We start from the raw sequence: 26,167 nt of genomic DNA, 5'->3' as shown, positions 1-26,167 counted from the left end.
CTCACTCTCTCATTGTCTCACTTCACTTCTTCACACTGTTATACACAGAACTAACAAAGAGATATTTTAACAAAACCAAGAGACACGATCCTTTAAGCTAAACATGAAAAACATGAAATAAAATTACTCAGGCCGACTCCTAGCATCGTGAAATCAGGGTTTGGAGTGCTATGATGCTCCACTCTCTCTCTAGCCTAACTCATAGCGCCACATCACTGGCTCTGGATTGCTGCAATGCTCTGCTCTATGTCTCCAAGTCATAACTAGAGCACCACCGCGTTGCATGCTACAACGTTGCAGTATGCAATTACTGCAACACTCTAATGTATAGCACCATGATGTCGTACGACTATACTTAAAAAATATCAAAGCCACGTCCCCTGAACATCGAGCAGGTGAGGCCCCCCTGCAACCCCCGGAAAGTTGGACCGACAAAATTGAGGTCTGAGTCAACATTATAACCCGTTTGATCAATATAATCAGATTTCATGCCGAACTAACACTGCTTTGTTGGATAACGATGATTGCTAGATGTTCAGTTCTCGTGTCTTGCTTGGGTGCAATTTGGGTATGCTGTGAGCCTCTCAAGATCAACTTCGTTGCGGGTTTCTTCACCTGAATATCCTTTGTCTTACTATGGACTAATTTTTTTAACTTGTGATTTTGAGGTCCATTCAGAGTTGTCGTTTTATTTGTTTGTTTTTTTTTTTCTCATTTGTCGACGTTTTTTTTGTTCTTATTATCATTTTAATTGGTTTCCTCTGTTTTTTATTTCGTTCTTTTAAAACCTTCTCTCTTGCTTTTGCGAGATTTCTTGAATTTGTGATTTTGTTATTTTTTTTAATTGATGACTAACACTAAATTCATAATTAATATATATTAGACGATGACAAATATTACTAATATATATATATATAATTAAGTACTGCTACGATTTCTAAATATTTTACAAATAAAATTTTATTTTTATCTCAATGCATCATATTTAGATGTGCAAGTGAGCTGAGCTAGCTTGTGAGCCGGGCTTATCAAGCTTGGGCTCGTGTAGAATTTCGAGGTCGTTGGATTATCGAGCTCGAGTTTCAGCTCGGGTGATGCTCGGCTCAATTACTCTCGAGCGGCTTGATTGGCGATAAGTGCGAGCAAACCACAGATGAGCCCAAACTAAGCGTAGAAGGCACACGTTTGCGGGTGCGAACAGTGAAAAGTGTTGCTCGTCTGCGCATGCGACCTCAAAAGGCAAATTGGCAGAGTCATGGACAACACGGTAGTCTCGCGAGCTCGAGTTCAAGCTCGGATTTTGGCTCACAAGTTGAGCTCGAGTTAGTCCCGACTCGAACTTGACTCGACCTGTTTGCACTCCTAATCATATTAATATATATGGAAATTTTATTATTTTATATAAATCATATAAATATTGAAAATTTAATCATATTATTAATGCATATTTATTTTATCGAAATAATATCTTGTGAATCTTAACATGTGTGATTTAAATATTTTATTTTATATAAATACTTTTTTTAATTACTCTACCACAAATGATTTCACTCAAATAATTTATCTTATATATATTAAAACTGGTAAGCATTTTAATCATAATATTAATATATTAATTATTGAAACGTTCATCGAATATATCAAACTTCCTCATTAAATATTTAAATTTTATTTAAAAAATGTTCTCACGTCATCAATTAAAGGATTTTGTTAAGGGCATATTTTGTTCCTTATATTCCTGCAGTCCGTTGTCAAAGGTTCATTGCGTCAACTACTTACCATTTTGTATTCTTCTCCGTAATCGCAATGAGGGTGAGAAGCTCGGTTCCGCTCCGCTCAGTCCTTTGCCTTGCCCTCCTCCTCACCGGTTCCTCGAATGCATCCTCTAACTTCAGTTATTTCGGCTCTTACGAGCTCAGCCCTTACCGGACGGCGGAGAGACTCATCAGAAATCTCAACCTCGTTCCGCAGAACCAGGAAATCAGTGGAGAAGAGGACTTCGACGATGATCCTTCGCAACGCCGCCTCGTGGAGCGGAAATTGAACCTGGATATACTCGGAGATGCCGGGGCGACGGTTCCTGTAGAGCAGCTAGGGCATCACGCCGGGTACTACCGTCTGAAACGCACCCATGCTGCCAAGTAATGAGTTTGCTGCGATTCCCTTGCTTCATGTCTTTTTGGATTTTTATGTATGTTTACCCTTTTTTTACATTTTTTTTTTGTGGTGAATTGGTCAGTAGCTTGCATGATTACCAACCGCGGGGATTAAACAGCGTCCCTAAAAAAAAAAATTTGTTTTTTTACGCTTGCTATACACTGCAGTGTCAGATTTAAATGAGAATTTGACTCGGGACACAATGGGGAAAAAGAGAAAAAAGATTCATGCACCGACCCCACGTGGTGGGATAAAGGCTTGTTGTTGTTGTTGCTGCTGCTGCTATACACTGCAGTGTGCTGAAGGTAAACATTTTGAGAAGTGCTTGTTGGAAATGTGAGGTTGTTATTTGGGAATTTGCTTTGTTGCATGTCAGAGAAGATCTTCAATGTTAGTAGTATTTGGGTATACGGAACTGAGACACAAGTGCAGCCAACCAACTCATGGCTTTTGTCTCTAGGAAGATCCTCTAATGTTCAAGTCAGTGTATGAATTTGAAAGTGAGTAGAAGTTAAAACCAATTCAACGAATTTTCTATAAGGAATGTTGAGGGGGATACTCTATGAGAGAATTGGGTGAATTAAAATAAGAAAATTTGCCCCCAAGGGAATATTTATAAATATGTTGATGCAATACATATTTATAAATATTTACCACCAATCCTAATAACATAAAAGCACAACATGATCCATGAGGACTGACCCAATGCACATAGGCCCTAAATAAAAAACGACTTAAAGACTCGACAATTACAAAGGGTCTAAATTAAAAGTATTGAAGCAAGTAAATTACAATCATGCATCAGAAAAAGACTTGGTTGGAAAATATTATAAATGATCTTTTTTTATTAGATTTAAATGAGAATTTGACTTTTAACAGTACAATGACGAAAAAGGATTCATGTAGCCGACCCCACGTAGTGGGACAAAGGCTTGATGTTGTTGTTGAAGCAAGTAAATTACAATCATGCATCATAAAACATAAGATCTAAACTCAAATAAAGAAAATACATTAAAATAAAGTGACACATAACTACCGGCGATGACATTTGCATCATCCTAAATCAGCTGCAAAAACATCATGCCTTAAGAAGCCTCATTGGGGCCCGCCTATGGCAAGGTTGGCTTTGAAGGTTTTCACAAGGAACCAAAATTAGGTTTCTGCTGATTTTGTGGCAGGATAAGACATAAAAAAGCATGCAATGTTGCTCAGATGAAAAACATTGTATAGTTTTTTCTTAACGTTTTCCATAAGTAGTTTATAAAAAAGCTTCTTTTTGGATAACATAATATAAATAGTGATCTAAAGTATCTTTTATATTGTTTTTTGAATAATTTTTCTGGGCGTACTCAACTTTCATTGATTAAAATAAAGTGTTATATGCGTGATGCCATAAAAAGACAAAAACCTTGGATGGTGTTAGAAGAAGTTACAATTCAATGAGAGGAGGATGTGTAAGCATCAAAATGTGGCTCAAAATAGAAATTAAGAAATAATCAATTATTGGTTATGTCACAATAACATATTAGGAAGAAATCATGATATTTACATTTATGTGCTGTATCTATGAAGTGAGGCGAGCTCTGTTGAATCTCTTGAGAAGCATTGTCATTATATTCATACAAAAAATGAAAATTGCTGTAAAATATCCACCCAAGAAGCAATAAGGACATTCATAGGGCTCAGAATATAATTAAGATAAAATCAATCCTTGGTTCTATAATAACATCAAACTAACAAGAGAAGCATAATATCTATTTCATAATGAAATATTTATATTTATAGGAAAAATGAATTGTATCGAACATGTTGAGAAGAGTTAATTGTCATTTCCCTTAAAAAATAGGAAAATGTTGTATAAGCATTTGACTAAAAAGAAAAAAAAGATATGATGTAGTAACAACCTCTGTTTAAAATTGCGCAATAAGAGGCGCGCCTTGAGACGTGCCTCTGCACAATTCGTCCCAAAACTGCCTTGAAGCTTACGCAATTCCACCCCTGGCAGAGGCGTACGCCTCATATGGACTGAGGCGCGCCTTAGAGGCACAATTGCACAATTCTTAGTGAGGCGTACGCCTCATGGGAATGGGCCCACCCACTTAAAATGAATGTTTTTTTCTCCTTAAACCCGCACGGCAGCAGCTCCTCCCGAATTTTTCCTACCCGCATGGCTCCAGTTCACGAAACAGAGAGCTCCCGCACGGTCCTTACCCGCCGGCTTCCCTTCCCGCCGCTTCTCCCGCCGGCGTCGCCTCTCTCCGGCGAAGTTGAAACTTTTGGCCGCCCTCTAGGAGTACTCCACATTAGATTTTAGGTATTTTTTTTAGTTTAGGGTTAGATTTTTCAAGTGTAAGAAAATCTAGGATTTATTTTTTTTTATTTTTTTTTTGTGTTTTTGGATTTTTACTTTAGGAGACATGGTTAGAGGTAAAGAAAAGGCGAATACGTCATTGCGGTGTGACCCTTCTTGAAAATATAGCGTGCAAGTTGACGTAGGAGGGAGCGAGAAGACGTATGTCTATTTAAAATGCAATTATAGAGTTTTGCTGTAAGAGTGTTGGGCTTCACTTGTTCTTCTTCTGGGTGTGAGCGAAGCTGGAGTACATATAGGCAAGTGCAAACAAAGAGAAGAAATCGGCTATCAACCCTCAGAATGAACTCCCTCGTATATATTATGCACAATAAGAGGTTAAGAGATAGGAGGTTAAGGAATAAGGGGTTGAAAGATGATGATGACCCATTGGTGTGTGATGATGTGTCATCTGATAATGAGTGGTTCATAGATGATGAGACAGATTTGCCATTATCAGACTTACAGTTAGAAGATCTAAGTGTGGATGTCTTGAGGGGCGAAGCAGTTCAAGTGGGCACATTATCCTGCTAGCTCTGCAGCACAACAATCAAGTAAAGGTATTCCACAACTTCTTATATGCTATCGTATTATATTTATATCAAGTGAGCAATTAGCATGATAATGATCTTTTCTCTTATTGAACAGGGAAGAGAAAAGTGAGTCATATTGAAGATGATGATGATATGACATTCATAGATACAATTGGAGAAGAAGATTCCCTTGAAGACCCATTTAGTGATGGGATATGATTGTGTTTTATATGTTCTTTATACTTTGGGAGTTTTGTTAAGCTAATATTTTGTGATTTTGTACTTTGGGACATGATTTTATTGCATCTATTTTGTTACTTTTCACTATTTTCATATATAATTTAGATGTTTTTATTGTAAGATAGAATATTGCTATTATTATCCTGCTAAAACCCTTAATTTCTCATTTACGCAATTCTGTGTCCGTGAGGCTTACGCTTCGCCTCACGGACGAAAACCGCCTCGAGGCTTAATTACACAATTTTAAACCTTGGCAACAACAAGTAAAAAGGTCCCAAAAATTATAATCAATGGATAGAAAAACAACAAGTCAAATGGCTTAAGCAAGCTAGTTAGTTTAATCATTTACAAGAAATAGTTTGATCGCATTTGGCAAATTGTATATGAGTTTCTATTTTATGCTTTTTGCCTAATGCTAAAACTAATTTTTTAGAATTTTTTTGTAAAGGAGTTCAACCAGCTCGAAAGAGGATATTATATAGTAAGTAGTGATTTGAAAGACAAGAATGAAGATCACTCTTGTAATTCTGCTAGTAATAAAGTAAGCATGGTGAAGAACTTGAGAAAATGAGCAGTACAAAAAAAAAAAATGAGCATCTTGGGATGCTAGTGTGAAGAATGACCATAGAAACATGACTCTCAAAAAATAAATGTGCATGTCATTCACCATAATTCGAGCAAAAAACACATCTAATATCCACCAAAATGCCACTGTTAGTGAACACATCATTAATATTTAGCCTCTAACGCATAGTTTCCAAGCAAAGGAAGCAAAATTTAATGCCATATCCTTAGAACCATATAAGTTTGTTCCAATTCACATTGGGGATGTGCTCGTATGCTTTTTTTTTTTTTGCAAAGAAAATTTCATTCCCAAAACATTGAATGAAGCATATGAGAGTAACAACGTGGGTTTTGAGAATATCCAGAGTGCAGTTTAATTCCACTGGGGAAGAAGTAGCAGCTAATTGCTAATAAAAATTATCTCTTTAACCATGATGTGATTATCTTTCCCAAAGATTTGCAAAGAAAATTTCACTCCCAAACCATTGAATGAAGCATATGAGAGTAACAACGTGGGTTTTGAGAATATCCAGAGTGCAGTTTAATTCCACTGGGGAAGAAGTAGCAGCTAATTGCTAATAAAAATTATCTCTTTAACCATGATGTGATTATCTTTCCCAAAGATTGCATGGTAGATTAGAACTTGGTCCTAGCATATTCACTATGAATTCCCGTGAATCCAAGGGTCTCATAATAAAGAAAGTGTGAAATTTCCACTGGACAACCAACTCTTAATTTTAATAGCAATATAATTCAAAGCTTTCTAAAGTTGGGAAGCATTTCTATTAATGGAAGCTCAAATGGAGGCCATAATAGTTAGAGTCCATTTAGAAAGTTTAGATATAGAATTATAAGGTTTGCCAATGATCTTAGCCATGCACATAGTATTTAAGCTATCAATTGAATATAATCTCAAGTCATCTTTTTCTTTAGGTAGGGTAGTTGAGAAGCATGAAATTGTATGACATTTATTTTTAGCATTAAAAACTTAGAAATTAAAGAGCTGGTCTTTTTAATGTTAGTTTTGTGTGGAATCGGATTGTGTCGATTAAATGGGTTGTATTGGTGATTTAAACCTCAAATTTGTTGGTCGAGTTCGACAAGGAGCTTGCTAGGAGGCAGCGCACCCCTTGCTCAGGGGTTCGCGGGCAAAGACTAATTTTTTTTTTTGTCTATAACACTTTAGGCTTGGGTTGGAGACAGAGAGTGGAGCACTGCTGCGCTCCAACCCAAGCGATGCAGCGTTGCAAGTTGAACTAAGCAGTTTTTCTTTCATCTTCTTCTTATTTCACTTGAAGATTGCATCATTTTATATGTTTTTAAGTGTCTCTCTTATTTGTTTTTAGGAGATAAGTGTGTGTGAAGTGAAGAGAGACAAAGAGAGAGTGTGAGAAGAGAGATCCGTTCAACTTCTCCCAATTTTATGAGTAAGTTTTTTGGTGTGGTGTGGCTCCGTGGTTTTTTCCCTGTTTCAAATATTTCCACGTTAAATTCTAATGTAATTTTCCGCTGTTTTCTTTTTCTTGTTTGTTTTTTGTTGTGTGATTTTACTTCCCAACTTTTAATCACATCATTTTGTAATGATAGCAGATCTCAAGCAATAGATAAGGTAATTCCAAATGGTGAATTTAATGAACTATACTCTTCCATCAAGGGACACAACTTTTTATTTCCATTCACTTATCCAAGCCGCGTGTTTGTTCATGATGGGAGAGCAGTCCATGATATTTAATCTTGAGGTAGAGGCAATAATCCTCAAATATTTCCAAGGAAAGGGGAATAATTTATGCTGAGCATGGAACTGAGAGAATCAGTGAAGTTAGGCAAGGTTTTAGAGACAATAACAGAGGCGAAGGAGTGAAGAACAGCCTTAAGGATTTGAATACAGGAAGTGTTAGCTTTACCAAATATGAGCAAGTCATCAACATATATAAGATGTGAGATAGATGCATTGTCACAACAATTAACATCAAAATTCTCTATTTGGCATTGAGAATCAATTATGGAAGAGGAAATATCCATCACAAGAGTTAAATAAAAATGGCACAAAGTTCACTCGTCTGAAAACATTAGAAGCCTTAAAATAACCCTTGAATTCACCATTGATAATGATAAAGAAAGGAACGTCTTCAATGCAACCATTAATCCAATTAACAAAGGTTCTAGGTATGCCCTTTTGAATCATTCTTTTAGATTGTGTGTAAGTGAACACTTTCAAATGCCTTGTGAATATCAAGCTTAACAAAGAAATGTTGAGGGTAATTGGAAGAGTTAGAACCTTAAGCAGCTTAGTGGCAAGAGCAATGCTTTCTGTAATATCTCTATTTTGAATAAAAACAGATCGAGTACTATTAATCAAGGATGGAAGAATGAGTTTAAGTCTATTTGCAAGAAGGTTTGATATAATTTGGTAGAGTGTTGCAAAGAGAGATAAGCCAGAGTCACTAAGGCACTTTAAGTGCAATATTTTGGGTATTAAATTGATTGCTGAGTGTTTAGCTCTCTCAAGTAGCTTGGCAGTGGAGAAGAAATGTTGCTCGACATTAACAATTTAAGAACCCATGACAACCTAGGCATCCATGTGAAATTTTATTGTAAAACCATATGGCCCATGAAATTTATCTTTACCAATGTTAAATATTGAATCATTTATATTTCTATCATCAAAGTTACAAATAAGAAACGTTTGGTTAGATATGATAGCTCTATCACCCAACAACACATAATTAGTAACATTTCCAGAAAAAGGGTATGTACAATTAAAATGCCATAGAAGTAGGAAATACCAACATAACCAATATCATTCAGAGAAAATAGAGTTGAAATATAGTAGTTTATTTCTTTTATAACATTTAGGTTTTGTCTACCTCTAATTTTGTGCTGAAGAAATTTAAGGTCATCCTCTTATTTCCTAATCCAACATATTTAGGACGTTGTTTAATCCATTTGACTTTGATGGACGTAGCTTGAATTGGTTGAACATCTAAGGCATTGTGGAGAAGATCTTATCCGATTTTTTTAGTCAATAATTTGGAAATGGTCTTGCCATTTCGTGTTACAAAAGATCTATCCAGAAGACAATGAATTTGATTTTTAAGTTGATGGTTGTACCAGTTGTAAGAAAGGCTCTAATTGAGGATCTCCATCAAATACATTAAAAATGCAGTTGAAGTCAATCAATTTGGGACAGCCCTCCCTTACAGTTTTGCATTGCCTTGCATGATGCAATTGAAATCACTAAGCAGAATCTTGGGATCAGTTGTGTGAGCAGCCATAGTCGTGATACTGATAGCCCTTCAGAGGACTTTCCTTTCCAAAGCACCGTTTTCAATATAAACAAAAGTAATAAGGAACTTTGTGGAAAGGGAGTATGTAAGGCAGCCTTGAATGAATTATGGATGAACAATTATAGCAGAAAAATGGACTTGATAGGAAAAAAAAAATTAATGCATAAGCCTTGTCAAATGAAGTCTAAGAGATTTCCAACCACTGTTGCTGTTCTGTTTTTCTATTTGCAGGATGTTCTATTTTTTCTTTGAATCCCGAGGCAAGAGCAGTGACCCTGTCGTTGTCTGGCTGACTGGAGGTCCTGGATGCAGCAGTGAATTAGCCCTTTTTTATGAAAATGGTCCTTTCAAGATTGCTGATAACATGTCTCTTATCTGGTCTGATTATGGATGGGACAAGGTATTTCTTGCTTATGCTAAATTTTCACTAGGCAATTCCTCCATGTTTTAGCTGTCAAAAATTGGACTATTCTAAGATCTTGTTTCTTTTCAAAAAAATTGTAATTGACAAACCCTAAATGTGTTTTAGATTTTGAATTCCATTCCAAATTCAGGCAACCGCATTAAAAAAAAAAAAAAAAACTGATTACTTTTTATTAATATTTTCTTGGTTATCATTTTTTTGTATTAGAAGTTTATTTTTTTAGAATTTAAATTATCATCTCTAGAATTGGTTATTTGGTTGAAATGTGCGAGCCTCTCTGAAGGCAAAAATCTATCATTAGACAACCCATGTTCTTTGTACCTTGCCTAAAATAATGTATAGAATGAGGTTTCGAATACAAATGTAGTAGTGCGCAAAAGTTGAGTTTAGTTACTGTTTTGTTAATAAGCAGTGTTCATGTGGAATAACAGATTCATGAACCCATTTTTTGAGTTAAACGGTAGAGTTAATTCAACTATCAAATAATTGATTATACTTAGATAAGTTAAACTAAAATTCGCTGTTTGAAAAGCAATACTAACTTATTATCAGTTAATAGATATTCTATAATTATATGGAAGTTTTAAATTCAGACAAATGATTTGGCATTCAGCCATTTTTTATTTTTTTATATTCATTCAACATTTTCTGTTGTGTTTTGTTCTTTTTCAGGCATCAAATCTTATATATGTTGACCAACCCACCGGTACTGGGTTTAGCTATAGCACGGATGTGCGGGATATTCGCTTTGGTGAGAAGGGTATAAGTGATGATTTATATGATTTTTTACAGGTAAGATCTTTTGAGTTCTAAATTCTTTTTCTTTTTGCTCATTTGTGTATTATTATGCATCACCCGTCTCTTAACATTTGGTGTCAAGACTGCATTCACTTCAAAGTTAACAATATCATGTCTTATTAACAGCAGTGGCGGGGCAAGGATTATTTATCCACAATTTCTAATTTGAAAAATACTGTCAAGTTTTTTCATTTGAGCTTGAAATTGACATTAGAGTTTTAATTTTTTTATTATAGTTGTTATAAGAAGATAAATTTTATAATAATGAAAAAACTTATTGTCATGCTCATCTATTTCAACTATTTTTTTATAGTACATTTTCATATAAGTAAAAAATATTTATAATGAGCAATAAATATATAAAAAAATTGCATCTTATTAATATAAAAATATATAAAAAAATTATAATAAGCATATTTTAAGCTACTATATTTAAGCAAGCTATGAGAAAAAAGCAAGAAAAAGAAATTGCGAATCCCCTTCCCCACTAAATCCGCCTATGATTAGCAGCTTCATATTTTAACTGCCATGTATGACTACAATAATAACTATAATTTAGCTTATCATACCTTTGAGCTCTGTATTTTTTCAATGCAATTTTTAGAAGAGTTTAACAGTTTCCTCATTTTCTAATTGATTTTTCCAAAAAAACATATATAAATGATGTTTTCATATATATTCTCTCGCTCATGATACTTGCTGTTGCCATTGATTTGAAGAATACCTACAACAACCTTTGTAATGAGTGCACTATCATACAACTACACGATATGATTTCAATCTAAGGCAATTAACTATCCTAATACTGATATGTAAGTTGGTCAGATAAATTCACGTTTTATTAATTTCTTACCTAACATCTCATGATTTTGCTAATGGGCCATAGGCTTTCTTTCAAGAGCATTCGGGCTATTTGAAGAATGAGCTATATATTACTGGAGAGTCTTATGCTGGACACTATGTTCCTGCTGTTACTGAGAGGGTTCATAGAGGGAACAAAGAAAAACATGGTCTCCACTTAAATTTAAAGGTAAACTTGCTAAATTGAATGGGAAAAATTATCTTGAAATCATATTTTCGTTTTACTCTTGGCTTTAAAATGATTCTTCGTTATCATTGGTTAGCATTCTCTACCACCCTTCTATAGTTTTATAGGTCTTAATCAACTTTTGACTTGGAACCATGTTCTTCATCTTTCTTCAGCTGAGCTTGATAGAGAATTGCTCATCTTAACTGGTGTAAGCTCTAACTTTCCTGCAGGGTTTTGCTATCGGTAATGGGCTAACAAATCCTGGAATACAGTACAGCGCATATGCTGATTATGCATACAGCACGGGTATAATAGGGGAAAAAGAATATAAAGCAATTTCTAAAATATATCCTGTTTGTGAGCTTTCAGTCAAGCTTTGTGGTAGGTGGCCCTTGCATGAAATGATAATTATGACGCTTTTGATGTTTCAAATTTCCTCAGCGGATTAATATATGTTGCTGTTAAATGAAACAGCTTGGAAACGACTTACAAAAATCTCGTGCAACATCTTGCAGGTGCCCATGGGATCATTACATGCATTGCTTCCTTGATGGTTTGCAACTCTATCTTCACTTCAATTTTGCTTCTAGCAGGAGATATCAACGTAAGACTTCAGTCAATATTCTATGGCCTTACTCTGCATTTCTCTTGAGTATACTGATGCATGTTGAACTTAATCCTTTTTCCAGTATTATGATATCCGAAAGAAATGTGAAGGAAGTCTTTGTTATGATTTTTCCAACATGGAAAAGTTTTTAAACCAGAAATCTGTCAGGCATGCACTTGGTGTTGGTGACCGGAAATTTGTTTCCTGTAATCCTCTTGTTCATGGGGCCTTGCTCGCTGATTTGATGAAGAATTTAGAAGAGGTAATTCCTACTTTGATTGACGAAGGTATCGAGCTGCTGGTTTATGCTGGTGAATATGACCTCATATGCAACTGGCTTGGTAAGTTCCTGCTATGAATCTTAAATAAATTGTGATATTGGATAGTTCTTTTTTTTAGGTATGTGTTAGTTATATGGTTGAATATCTAACACTTTCTGATGCGTGGATATTTTTAGTGGGTTAGAAAACCTTTTTTGCTTGGATTATTTTCCTTTTTTTCTTAGAACTGATGTGATTTGCTTATTTTGTGAGGCATGGAACTTTAGTTGGTTTGCTTGAGTTCTTAAGTTGATGTCACTGTTCTCATGACATGTGATGGCTACTACATGCCACTCACTGTTTCCAGGAATGATAAGCTACAACTTGAAGGAAGGGCTTTCATTATATAAACGACAAACGACCACCAAAGCATCTTTAGAATTCCTTTTCTTGCGGTTATGTAAAGTTTAACTTGTGGGATGTGTTCCTCTTATAACATGAAAATTCATTTAAATCAAAATGGTTACATGGTGAAAGGTTCGCTTTTTGGTTACTAGAGGAGTTTGAGAATTATGAAGGATTACATCTTTATAGAATTATTAAATTAGAACAATATAGATTTACTCATATATTGATAAAAGAAGAGAACAATGGAGAAAAATTACAAAATCCTATTATAAATAAGTTAGCACACAAGATATTTTAAACATGGTAATACTTGCCCTCAAACTCAAGGTGGTACGGAAGATATTAATTTGAGTTTAGAAATAATATTGACCAGCAACAAAGAAGTTGAAGTGATGTGAAACCAACCAAGAATTGCAAGGAATTAATAAAAGTATTGCGAAGCGTGCTACTTTAAGGTTAATGAGTCATAAGGCATGATTATAAGAATTCTCAATTAGTAATCTTGTCTTAGCATGTGGTTGCAAAGCTTAGGAGATTAGAACAAGTTAAGACAATTCAAAAGTTTACAATAACACTAGAAATGCCGTAATAAAATCCAAGGCTTAATATTTAGAGATTTCACCTCAAGTTATAGTTCTCACTCACACTCAATATGAGGCTTTAGTGGAGAGAAGCTTTCAGTACACTAAACGATGCCACAAAGACGTTAGTAACAACAATGGCTTTAATCCCATAGAAGGTAGTCAACGATGGAGGAGGAGTGCATTGTCTGATGAGAAGCCAAGGCACTTTGGGTTATTGATCTTTAATCGTCTCGGCGAGGCAATAAAGGATGCGGTTGACGTAGCTTTCTACGGAGTCGTCGTATTCCTAATCCAGTTCGTAGAAGGGAGAGAGTAGGATGTCAATCTCTCATTGTGCATTGTAGGCAAAACCGTGGTTGACCTCAGGGTCGGCCATACACCAATGAGGAGGAGGAGCTCGTCTTCTTCTTTTTGCTTCCAAAGACATGAGAGGTGCGGGGTCTCCAAAGGGAAGGGGACGAGTGGGGAGGGGCGGCCAAACGATATAGAGGAGGGGAACGGTTTGGATGAAGGAGCTTGGTTAGGTTAGTGAGGGGGAGGGAGAGCTTTAGCCAAATCTAAAATTAATTTTAGATTCTAAGTATATTTGGAGGGACTTAATTTAAAATTTGAATTCAAATTAAGGTTTGATTGGAATCCTCACTAGGAAGCAATGGGAAGGCCCATTAATGGGGGAGGCTGGCGATAATAAGAGAGGAAGGGAATTTGGGAATAATTAGAGGAGCTTCCTAATTGGTATTTCTAATTTTAGGAAGAGAATACATCACTCCAATCCAATCTAAAATTAGCTTGGGATTAGATTCAAAACTTTCCTAATATGGCTTTGTAATTTAGGAAACTATTTGAATTTCAAATTGTTGAGATTAATTTCCCAAATCACTTAGGCTATCTTAGGCAAGTATTAAGGATGAGTTAATTCGTTATTCAAAGAGAGGGAAAGCATGTGGCCGGCGGTGGATCTGGGGGGTTGGTATGGAATTCGGAGTGGAGTCAAGATGGGGGGAAGTTGGGCCGGGTAGTGGGAGAGAAACGGCTAAGGGAGGCCGACGGGTCTTGAGGTGGTGGTCGGGTAGGGGAAAATGAAGGGGGCGATGGGAGTGGAGCTGGCCGGTGGTGTGGGGGAGAGGGAGAGATCGGAGGAGATGAGAGGAACAAAAAATAAGAGCCGCGAACCTTGGACTTGTTGACCTCAATATCACAGCCAAAAGAAATAAAAGTGGCTTAAATCATATCTAAAATCCAGCCGAATTCGTGCAGAAATCCCGCAAAATCCTGTAGCTCAACGCCGTTTGCGTCGCTTCTCCGCAATTCATGCTCAGATCCCGCTCGAGGAGGTCCATCCTCGTCTTTAAAATGCAAACGAAGCGGAGCCTTCTGGCTGCTCCCTCTTCCCACATGCGAACACCTCCCGACCTCTCCATTTCTCCAAGCCGAAACCCAACCTCCAGTCCGACCTTGCTCACAACCAACTCCACTCCAGCAGCCCGACGCCAATCCCATTGTAGTCGAAACCCCCAATCTGTCCCGATTCCTCCTTCAACTTCACCTCCAGGCCGAAAAAGCCCTCACCCGAACTCCACCTTTCGATTCTTAATCCTTCGGTAGAGAGAGAGAGAGAGAGAGAGAGAGAGAGAGAGAGAGAGACCGGTAGTGCAGAGGGGGGAAAGAAAATTGTGCTCTTTTAAAAAATGTGCTCGGAACCCTTAAACACTTATGTAGCAGGCGGGGATTTAAAAAAAAAAAATACAACCGCGGTGTCATTTGACCCCTACCTGAAGCGCTTAAGTAGCGACGAGGGGAAGGTTGCCTCTTGGTTTTTCCCCTAGACGAGGGAGACGCTAGGAGACTGCCGAAATTTTGTCTAAAATAGGACAAGGACTTGAACAAAAAAAAAGTGAACTTGGATTGATAACAAACGACTTAAATGAACTCAAGCTTGAATCCAAATAAGCTTGAATTTGAAATGAATCTTGAACTAAAATTCGAGCAAAATAATATAAGACTTGAATACAAATGATCTTGAACTCAATCAAGGACTTGATTTGAACATTAAGCTGACAAGGCTTGAACTTCATTGAACTCAAAGGACTGCAGGGGACATAGAACTTGAGTTTGATACTTGAGCTCAAGCAAGAACTTTTGAAAGTGGACTCAAATGAATGCAAAAGACATATGACTTGAATAAACCTAAACACAATTCAAGTTTGACATTGGTTTGAACATGATTGAAACAAATGAGCAATGAAGGACTTCAAAATGTTAAAGAATTTTTATTTTGATTTGAATTCAAATGATGAGTAGGAGATGTCATTCAAGCCCTATGTAAACAAATAAAAAGGTTTGTACTTTGACATGGAACTCCTTGGATATAAGTGGAAGTGGAATCGCAAATCTACGAAATCTTCGATAGAGATTGCATTCTATTCATGAAAACTACGTCAATGAAAAGAGTCACTTGGAGGTGATAATAGGAAATATGCAACCAATGTGTATGAAAAGGCATACTACAACTACAAGCATGAACATGAATCTATTGCATATACAATGATCCACTTACGAGCTCCTACAATCTGCCATATATGACCCATCAAACACCCACTGTGTTGACTACAAGTAAAAATCAATTGGAGAATGCAACAATATGATATTGAGGAGTCATCACATTGACTATAATGCAAACATTAGTAGAATATATGATGACCGGCTCTTGAACAGCAACAACTAACATGTAATAAGTATAGTAGTTCCCCACTCTCTAATAGTAGCATTCAAGTGAATGCACTTACCCGCTTGTGATCAATGATATGGGGGCCTCAATCAGTACTAAAGAATTATCATGCGAATAAGAGAATGCGACTGCCGGCATGTGGTTGTGAACATAAATCAATGGAGCATTTGTGAAGGAGAGATTCATGAAAAACATACACATGGAATGACGAATACATGCAAGCAATGACCAAAGATTGAATGAAAGATATGCAAGAAATGTCAGATGCTTATGTCATTAGTAACACTGTAACATAAACGTGTACATTCAATTCTGTAAGCAGTGGAATGAACTCAAAGCATATGCAGCGACGCTATTCACAACAAGTGCTGAAAGATGTCATGCAAGATATGAAGATCATTTGTGAATACAAATATACACATCAAACTACTCATGAATGGTGATGAGGGAGATCCAATGAATGCTACATAACCTTAACGGTCAATCACTGGTCAATATTAAGTAACTACATTGATCTGTTAAGAGCAAAGGCTGATGATACTACATCAAATGCATACATCTATGATCAAAAGCAGGAGATTCATTAGTGCACTACAATCCACCTACAAAAAGCAGCAAGTAGTGCACAACAGTCAACTTATGCAATGCAACAAACAACTCAATCTATAAGCTGCTACAATACGCCACCGGATCCGCAACGTTCTTGCAAGCGGACAAAGCGCATTTACAAATATTTCAAAATACCCCTGCACATGCACCTTAGTTTGTATACACATAGGTACACTAAAGGGGTAAGTGCAATCATAAACCCGCATGGGCCCCGACGAGTGTGTTATGGTACACACATGACGTCTAGGGATACTGTGCCGGTCAATAAGTGAATTCAAGTTCGAACATGATCCTTCTATGTGGATCAATAGAAGTTGACAGGGTTCGAACCATCAAATAAATATATGGCTGTGGCGACCGATATATTTATTTTAATACATTCATATTAGGCCTTCAAGGCCTATGATCAAGAGAATTCACTAATAAAGGCACAAAGCCTACGAGAAACCCGTTCATCGGTCAACAACTTGGTCGAGTTGACAAGGTTCAGTACATAAATGAAAATGCCCCCCAAACTGTAAAACCCGCAAATGCCGTCTAAGACTTTGCACGCTTTTCAAAGCGCCGCGACGAGTTTTAAGTGAAAATTTTGAAGTTGTCGGATTTCGACGGGATTAATTTTAGAAAATAGAGCGTAAAATTCTGATCGTTTTGATATATAGGACTTATGTTTAATTATTTGTATTTTGAGAATTATAAATTTTGGAAGGTTAGAAATGCCAATGTTACCCCTATGCAATATGAAGGCCGAAATTGCTTAAGTGAGGGCAATTAGGTCTTTTGGCCATTCCCATTTCTCTCTATTAGGCAAACCGAAACCTCCCCACTCTCCCTCATTCGCTCTTTTAGCCCAAACCGAGCGGACAAAGGAGAGGCGGACGAGCAAGGCGATGGGAGCTTCGAGTGGAGGGTTTCCGTCGGCCGATTGTGGAGGAAAATGTGGGGAAATCCAAGGGAAGACTAAGGTATGTGTTTTGCTTGAGTTTTCTCCTTCTTCCCTCAAGTTTTCTCTAAGAAATGGAAACTAGGGCTTTGAGAAAACTTGGATTTTCTTTGAGAAAACTTTAGAGAATGATTAAAGGATGTTTCTAAACCTTAATGCGAGTTGATTTTTTGAAAATATGAATTTTTGAAAGTTAGGGTTTCACTCAAAAATGGTTTTCTTTCAAAGTACATTCATAAAGATGTTTCCTAATGATTCTTGGAAGATAATTATGAAATTTTATTTAAGTTTTATAAGAATAAATTGTGTTTTGTAAATTAGGGTTTTGTAGAAATGAGAGTTTTCTTTAGGATAAGCTTAGAGAAAGGTAATGTGATGTTTTTAAAACCCAAATGTGAGTTACTTTTATAAAATTATAGATTTTTGAAATCTAGGGTTTATCCGATTTTGATTTTCTATTAAAATGCCTTTGTAGAAAAGTTTCTATTTGTGGTTAGGAAGTCTTTTTGTGAAGATGGATTCTTTTTAGAAGAAGTTTTTGCATGCCCTAATAGTTAGGGTTTTCCAAAAGCTAGAGTTGGGATGAAATTCTAATTGTAGTGAAGATAAATTGGATTTAGCATGGTTTAAGTGAGGGATTTTCATAGAAAAACCAATGCTTGATGTGTTGATTAGCTATATGCTTTGCCTAGGGTTTTTCTTTTAAGGTTTGAGGGAGGAAACTTATGCTTATACTTTATGTTTTGTCATTTGTAGAGTTGATTTTCGTAAGAGGAAAAGGGGCATAAGGATTTTTGAAGGTTCGCATTGTGGTGCACGCATTAAGGTAGGTGGAATGGAAGTTCTTATAAATTTAGCCAACCTTTCTTTCATTGCATTTACATAGAAATGGTAAATTCTTTCATGTTTATTATGATATCTTTTTATGACTCTTGCTTCTTTGTAAAAGTTCATGGACACTCAAAGCAAAGGCAAATGTTCTTTTTATGCAAATGTACAATTCATGAATGGATCTTATGCTCATTTCTCTACTCTTACTATACATGTCTTTCCTCTTTACATGCAAAAGCACACATAAGCATATCAAGCATGCATATCCCTAAGGAAACATACACTTGATTAGTTTATGAAGGATCTAAGAAGGGATGGATGACAGACCAACCACCCCGCGCTTACCGTCGTAGGGAGACGACGGGCGGCAGGTTCTTTTGAGTTTTGTTATTTTGATGATAGAAGGTTGTATGCATAGATTTTGTGAGGATTAGTTTTGTTTGGATCCTTTCTTTTGGAAGAACCTTCTTTGTACTTATTTTCTTATGAAAGATGAATGAAAATGACAAATGAAAACTTATTTGGATTTGTATTAGTGGCTCTTTCATTTTTATAGTAAAGATGTTAATTTATGTTGGATGATTTAATGTTATGCTATGGTAACTTGTCTCTTTTCCCGTCCGATCTCTGTTCCCGCCTCGCACTTGCGAGTTCACCGGGCCGGGTCGTGACACAAACACCTCGGTGATGGCCACGTTGAACGTAGATCTCAACCAGAGGGGTGATTCAAATATTCCAAATGCCACCCATAAATCTCAAAATCCCAAAATCTAAAATATTTAAAATTAAAATAAATCCATCAACACTTAAAGCAAAATCCATCCACCCTCCGCAACAGTTTGCTTGGGTGTGGACAAATTGAAAACTACTTCAGCTCACATAGAGCCAAATGTCTAGTCGAAAATATCACTAGGATCCATTCTCAAACAATCTCCTATCAATAAGGATGTGGTACGTGTCCTCCAACCGGCGATTTTGCCGCTAAATGGAACAACAGGATAAACGGTTATGACCCGGGGCCTTCTGAACCGAGTGGTTTTGTCGTCAAATGGCACCACGAAATACCGGTTATGGCCAGAGCCAATACATTCCTTAATGACATCAAATCCTTGAGATATGAATCAATAGGATATGATCGATAGGGCACAAAGCCCTCTGTTAGCTAAAGTGGATTCAAATTTGTTCCCTTAGACAAACATCCAACTCAGGTCTACAAGGTCCCCTTGGACGAAGCAACCCATGGCTGCCGACAAGGATCCTTCTATCAGGTTGGGTTGACTACCTCCTCTGACTAAGTAGACCAGGGACCACGATGGTCCGGGATGACGGAACCTTGGGATCTTGATCGGGTCCATCATTCATTCCCCCACCATCCGCTTTAAGTGCAAGATTGTGAAATTTCAATTTTTAAATATTAAACCTCAATCTTTTCAAGCCCGTGCTGCTACTATATGCCAGATAACACATATCTCTACATATCTGATTGACGACTAGCCTTAATCAAAAGTTCTCTCTCGTTATCGGTAGGAGTAATTAACTATAGGGGCTTGCACCTATAGGAAACCAAAACTCAGATCATAAAGTCCTCACAAAATGAGGGTGAAATCTCTGGGTAGTGTCTTATCTACAAACCTATTTACCTTCCAAAATTTACCCCGGAACTTAGTTCGTTAAAACTCCCCCTGAAAAGAAAAAGCAACAATCGGGCGGAGGCCGAGGCTGAATTTTCGGATCCCACAGGACCCTTCTAAAGGTTGACAGGGGGTGGAGTCAAGATGGGGGGAAGTTGGGCCGAGTGGTGGGGGAGAAACGGCTAAGGGAGGTCGACGGGTCTTGAGGTGGTGGTCGAGTAGGGGAAAATGAAGGGGGCGGTGGGAGTGGAGCAAACCGGTGGTGTGGGGGAGAGGGGAGAGATTAGAGGAGATGAGAGGAACAAAAAATAATAGCCGCGAACCTTGGACCCCCTTCCAAAAGTTGACGAGTATTGCGATCCCATACCTTGGGCCTTCTTCTCTCAACCACTCAAACCTTGAGGGAGACAAAGAAAACTCAAAAATTTTTATTCAATCAATCATCCTAAATACATAAGAAGGGGCCATATATATAGGCCTCGACATGACAAAAAAAAAAGACTAGAATGCCCCTCGGGTTACAAAAGCAAACTAACTACCCATGGGGGTAAAAATGGAAAAATTGAAATATAAAAATAACTAGTACATAAAGTGCATCAAAAGTAAAGGTTCTCCATCATGACCATCGATCTCCGTTGTTTTCTCTGATAAACGTGTCAGAATCTATTGTCGATGTCCCCATCATGAAGGTTTTGTTACCTGATGTTGTGAATGTGGTAAGAGGATTGTGACTGATCTGTGAAAGTTAGAGTAATGCAAATTAGACACAGAGTCTTTAATGAGACCAATGCATAAAAAAGCATTGATAATGCCTTATGCCCTTAAACAAATATATTGATATGGACTCTGCATAAGTGTTGTTTTTGTTAATTTAAGATCAAAGTTCAAAGATGTCCCATATTATGTGTGTTACATATGAAAAGAAAGGCCGGAAAGTTTAGATGTAATCATGAAGTTAGTTTGTCTCTATGTGATTTTGATATGGTTTGATATGGTGTTATTTATAATTTTTCTTAATGATGAGTAATTAGAAGAGATAGATGTAATTGATTCATGTGTTTATTCTTCTTTGCAGGGAATTATAGATGGGTTGGTTCAATGAAGTGGTCTGGTAATCAGAACTTCTCTGTAGCCCCCTTTGTACCATTTACTGTTGACCAACATGAAGCAGGGTTGCTGAAGTCATCTGGACCTCTAACTTTCCTCAAGGTAAGCATCCCTGCTACAACATTTCGCTCATTATTGTACTGAATTATTCGAACAAATCTAGTGATCTAGTGGTATTTGATGGATAGAATGTGCATAAAAGCAATGTTCAAGTTGCTCCTATTATGATAGAGAATTAGATATCATAATTTGAATCGTAGAAATATACTCTTTGCAACTCACAAGTAATGTTGCATTGATCAAATAATCTTGTCCTATAATGACAGCCTACCCGCTTTAGGGGCTGTTTGGTAGCGGGATTTAAGCATGATTTATGTCGGATTTGTCGTAAATCCTGCCAACGATTCGAGATCGCAGGCAGTAAATTCGAATCGATTGTAAATCTTGGATTTACTTATTTACAACGTAAATTCTGGATTTACTAAATCCCGTTCTTCGGCAGATTTAATGGGATTTATGGATTTGCAAAGTTCTCCAGCGGCAAGTGAGCGAGCCAGCTCTCGACGTGACTTTCGGTCCAACGTCGTCGAAGCAGGAGGCAAAGAAGCTTGTTTAGCAACACTTTCAACACACTACTTTATGCGAAGCATGCTAGGAAGAAGCATCAAGAAAGATATGATGATGAGGAAAATCAGCAGGCTAACAACAACATAGAAATGCAGATGAAAATCAAAGCCTGTAGGGCCTCAATCTAATTAATCTAATTTAGCATAGTTAATATAATTTAAAATATTAATAACTTATTAAATCTAATAAATAATTAAGTATAATTAGTAGTGTAATTACATAATCTAATTAAGCTTAAGTAAATAATTAGTAGTATAATTAATAATTAATATAATTAGCTTAGGGTTTAGAATTGAAATTGAATAATTAATTATGTAATTGACGTTGCAAACAATAATTAAATAATTAATGAATAACATAATATTTATCTGCTTACTGAGTTAATTAATTGTATTATTAATAATTAAATCTAATTAAACAATACTTAAATAATTAATAAAATCATTAGTTGGAGTACTAGTTCCATAAATACACAGTTTTTAAAAATAACTAATTAATTAGGTAATTATGAATATAATTATATATTAAATACTTATTAAATTAACACTTAAATAAATAGTTTGATAATTAGTATTTAATTAGTAATTAAACTATTATTTAAATCATTTGATAATCAAGTAAGCTTCTAATTATATTATTTATCATTAAAAGTGATTGGCAGTAATTAAAATTGAAATTAATTAGTAACTTGTACTTAATATATAAATTAAATTAAAAAACACATTAAATTTAATTTTTAAATGAACCAACTGTCTTAAATCTTAGATTATATTGTCAAACAATTTAACATGATTTAACAGGATTTAACAACTATCTTGCTAAATAGTTTTTAGGATTTAACATACACATGACTTACTAAATCCGAATTTACAGGATTTACTCAATCCTATTAAAGTTAAATCCTACTTGTTGCCAAACAACCCCTAATGTTTTAAAGAGATTATCACGTGTTAAGGAGAGGGTGGAGTCGGGGTTTGTGGAGAGGCAATGGTGGGAAGGGAGGGAGTGGAGGTGAGAGGTGAACATATGCAATATTTTTAATTAAAATATAAAATACATAAAATGTTAAATATATATATATTTTTAATATTTTAGAACAAAGGCAAAATAGAAACAAAATAAAAAATTAAAGTGACCACAAATGGCCGCTAAATATATACTAGATGAAATTATATTTCTGTAGATTCCTACTGTCCTTGTTTCTAGTAAGTATTTCAAGCTGACAGTGACTAGTATAACTGACCTATGCAGATTCTGAATGCTGGACACATGGTTCCAATGGACCAGCCCAAGGCAGCCCTGGAGATGTTGAGGAGGTGGACCACAGGGAAGCTTGTGGAGGAACAGAGCTCTCCTGGTCTTGATGAGGCCTACTAATAGATGATCTCTAAGCTTGCAGTCTCCAGTTAGTATTTCTCTACTTATGCAAAAGAATCAGTTCATGTAGATGAAGATATGAAATTTACATGCTGAGCATGGCCTGCAAGTTATTGCCTAATATGAACATCTGATATTCTCCTTCTGTATGTATATAGCTTGAGCTTCAAAGTTGTCAAAATTTATTTATTGGTGTTGAGAATGCTTTATGATGATATAATATACACAGAAATTTCGTGTAATATATATTGACTTCAGAATTGATGCATATATTGTAAGTGCTTATGCTTACTAAATGATAAAGTTGTGTTCAAAAATGATATTTTTGGTAGCATATTATCTTATGAATTATTTATTTTATTAAATATTAAATTAAGAAGAAACCATTGTGGTGAATGGAGCTTCAATTATTGTATGGTTATGGGATCATTTGGGTCCATGATTTTAGAATTTTAGTTCATTTTAAATGTAGTGTAAAGTAAATTTATTGTATTTGAAATATTTTATGATGATAGGTTCGTTGTTGTAAAATAGAGCATTGCATTTTATTATTTTTTTTTAATAATTTTGTTTGCGTATTGATGGTGGGTAGTGGCGGCATTGGTTGACAATGGAGGGTGATGGTCGATGCTAGGCATGGCTTGTGGTGTCACCGGGAAGTAGTGGTTGATGTATAATCGGATTGGGGATATCAATCAATCTAGAAGGGGAGCACTAGATATTAAGGTTTCGTTTGGGATGGCTTTCTTATTGCTTCTTAAAGAAGCTTTAAGAAGCAGTAAGAAAGCCGTCTCAAATAAAACCTAAGAATCTTTGGTTGGTGGCTGCCGACCAATTTTATGCTTTGGATGTTGGTAGACATCAATCATTAGACATTGTTTAAGTACGGGAAGAATTAAACTTTATGCATAACATAATGGTCAAATGTTCATGATGGGTTATTTCTTAATGGAGAGGTTATTGTTTGCTTGGAAAAAAAGGAGAAGGTAGGAAGGAAATGTAGCTATTGAGTAGACAAAAAAGAGAGTGCACATAAATTTTAGTGGTTCAAACAAGTAGCATACATTTATTGTCATGAGAGAGTGATAATATTCCACTGTTTGAGGAAGAAAAAGGTTACAAGGCTCTTAGTTATACCACTTTCTCTCACTTTCTCATTTTATGATATATTAGAGTATTAGTATGGTATGAGTTATTCACCTCATCAAGAATGTCCATGGACAAAGTATTTATAAGAAATTAGGTTAGGGGGGTGTGAAATCAAGGTAAGTAATAATTTGGGAGGTATGTGTGATACCCGTCGTCAGAAACTTAGGTAATTAAGTTAATTATATTAAATATTTATTTATAATTGATGAAATGTGTAATTATAAGTTTTAGAATGGGTATTGGGGATTAATTGACCAAGGTTTGAACTTGAGAAGTGAATATCCAAATTTTATAGATTAATGAATTGAGACTTTTCTAGCAAATGCAGTAATTATGTAAACATTTTAAAATATTCATGTAAATGTTTCTCTAAAGTTAGAAATTAAAAACAAAATGAATGTTTAATGAGTATTCTATTTTAAAAGCAACGTGTCATTTTACTAACGATTCCTGTATTATCTGAATATTGCATAATATGTTAAATTTAATTCTTGCTACATTACAATTGCATTATACATTATATAACATTGGAGATGTTTTGTTCTGATATGTGGGAAAGTGCATCCTCTGTTAGGTTATGAGGGCCCTAAATATATTCTTTTGGTCTCACTTATTTGATACATATGTGGAAGAGATTCTAGCACCACTAGCTGGAATCAGATGTGAGAGATTAAGTAACATTGCAAGTACTCTTTTGGCCCCATCTGCCTAATGTAGATGCGGGAGGAATTTTGGCCACACTTGCTAGATGCATTATAACCATTTCATTTAATATTTTAATGTCTGAATTAATTAAGTTTAAGAAATGTTCTAAATAAAACAGTAACAAATTATGAATCTCTGAACGAGTTTTGATGGAAAGTGAAAGTAAAGTGCAAACGAACTTCTGAGATTGAGTATTTTGTACTATATATGGAAACCTTATGTGAAAGTGGTAGTATAACAATAAGTGATAACTTTGTAAGTCTAGTATGCGCTGAAATTCAAGTAATTCATGTTTTTCTTATTAAAATTCTTAAATGCTTATATTTTCTTACTTAAATGATATTTAAATATTGGAATTATATATTTGTTCATGTAAGGGGTAAGGGAAGGAGTCTACTGAGCTATTTGAGCTTATTCTTTTATTTTTAAATGTTTTATGAAATGCTAAAGATCCTGTTTAGTAGATTAGGTATAAATGCAGGGTTTTGGATCAAAATTCCTAAGGTATTGCTTTGTAATACAACATTTAATTGTGTGATATATAAACTTCTGTGATCTGGATTACTATAATTATATTTTGATGAAATGAAAAAAAATATATATATATATATATTTTGATGAAATGAAAGTTCATTATACTATTTGTATGTTTTGAGAAATTTAGTAGCTCTAGTTGCTGTTATTTGTAGATGAGATAATTAACTATAGTTTTAAGTAAACTTAAATTATTGCATTAGATCCTAGGGGATTACAATATGGAGGACAAGTTTTTGTAGTGGAATGCATAGTGAGACTTGGTAAACTAGGAAGTGGTCAGATGCCACATGTTACACACTATGTGGCCAAGCTATAAATGAACAAATCTTCTTAAGAGTAATAATAAAACTAAAATACAGAGACATAATGAAGTTATAGGGGATCTTTGGATCTTTTTCATAATTATGTAATGGGAATAGACGAGTGATGTGGGTGGCGATGATTACTATAGTATTTGGACAAAGTTTTAATGTTTTTGAAAAGTAAAGGAATTTGAGTAAAGATTTTAGATGGCTAAGCTTAGCTTAGAGAATGTTGATAACTTCCAAACTATTTAGTGAGATATGAGCTATCTAATGTTAATGGGATTTTTGTGGAACCATTTTGGAAATGATGGAAGGTTTAATGAAGTCCGAGCAGAATGTGATAGAAGAGAGTCGCTCTCATATTAGGTTTTGGATG

The 26,167-nt window shown here is 35.6% G+C and overlaps 1 protein-coding gene across 1 annotated transcript; it reads left to right on the top strand.

The window, feature by feature from the left end:
* Window positions 1-1,744: 1,744 nt before the first annotated feature.
* LOC110099944 (serine carboxypeptidase-like) lies at window positions 1,745-23,415 on the top strand. The gene is made up of 9 exons (XM_020827284.2): window positions 1,745-2,141; window positions 9,363-9,531; window positions 10,228-10,347; window positions 11,240-11,383; window positions 11,614-11,764; window positions 11,899-11,987; window positions 12,073-12,331; window positions 21,060-21,193; window positions 22,970-23,415. The coding sequence occupies exons 1-9, from the start codon at window positions 1,807-1,809 to the stop codon at window positions 23,093-23,095; spliced, it is 1,527 nt and encodes a 508-aa protein (XP_020682943.1). The 5' UTR covers window positions 1,745-1,806; the 3' UTR covers window positions 23,096-23,415.
* The last annotated feature ends 2,752 nt before the right edge of the window (window positions 23,416-26,167 follow it).

Source organism: Dendrobium catenatum, unplaced genomic scaffold (genome assembly GCF_001605985.2).
Source record: "Dendrobium catenatum unplaced genomic scaffold, ASM160598v2 fragScaff_scaffold_334, whole genome shotgun sequence".
Lineage (NCBI taxonomy): Eukaryota > Viridiplantae > Streptophyta > Magnoliopsida > Asparagales > Orchidaceae > Dendrobium > Dendrobium catenatum.
Note: the sequence above shows the minus strand (reverse complement) of the source record. Positions and strands in the feature narration are given on the sequence as shown.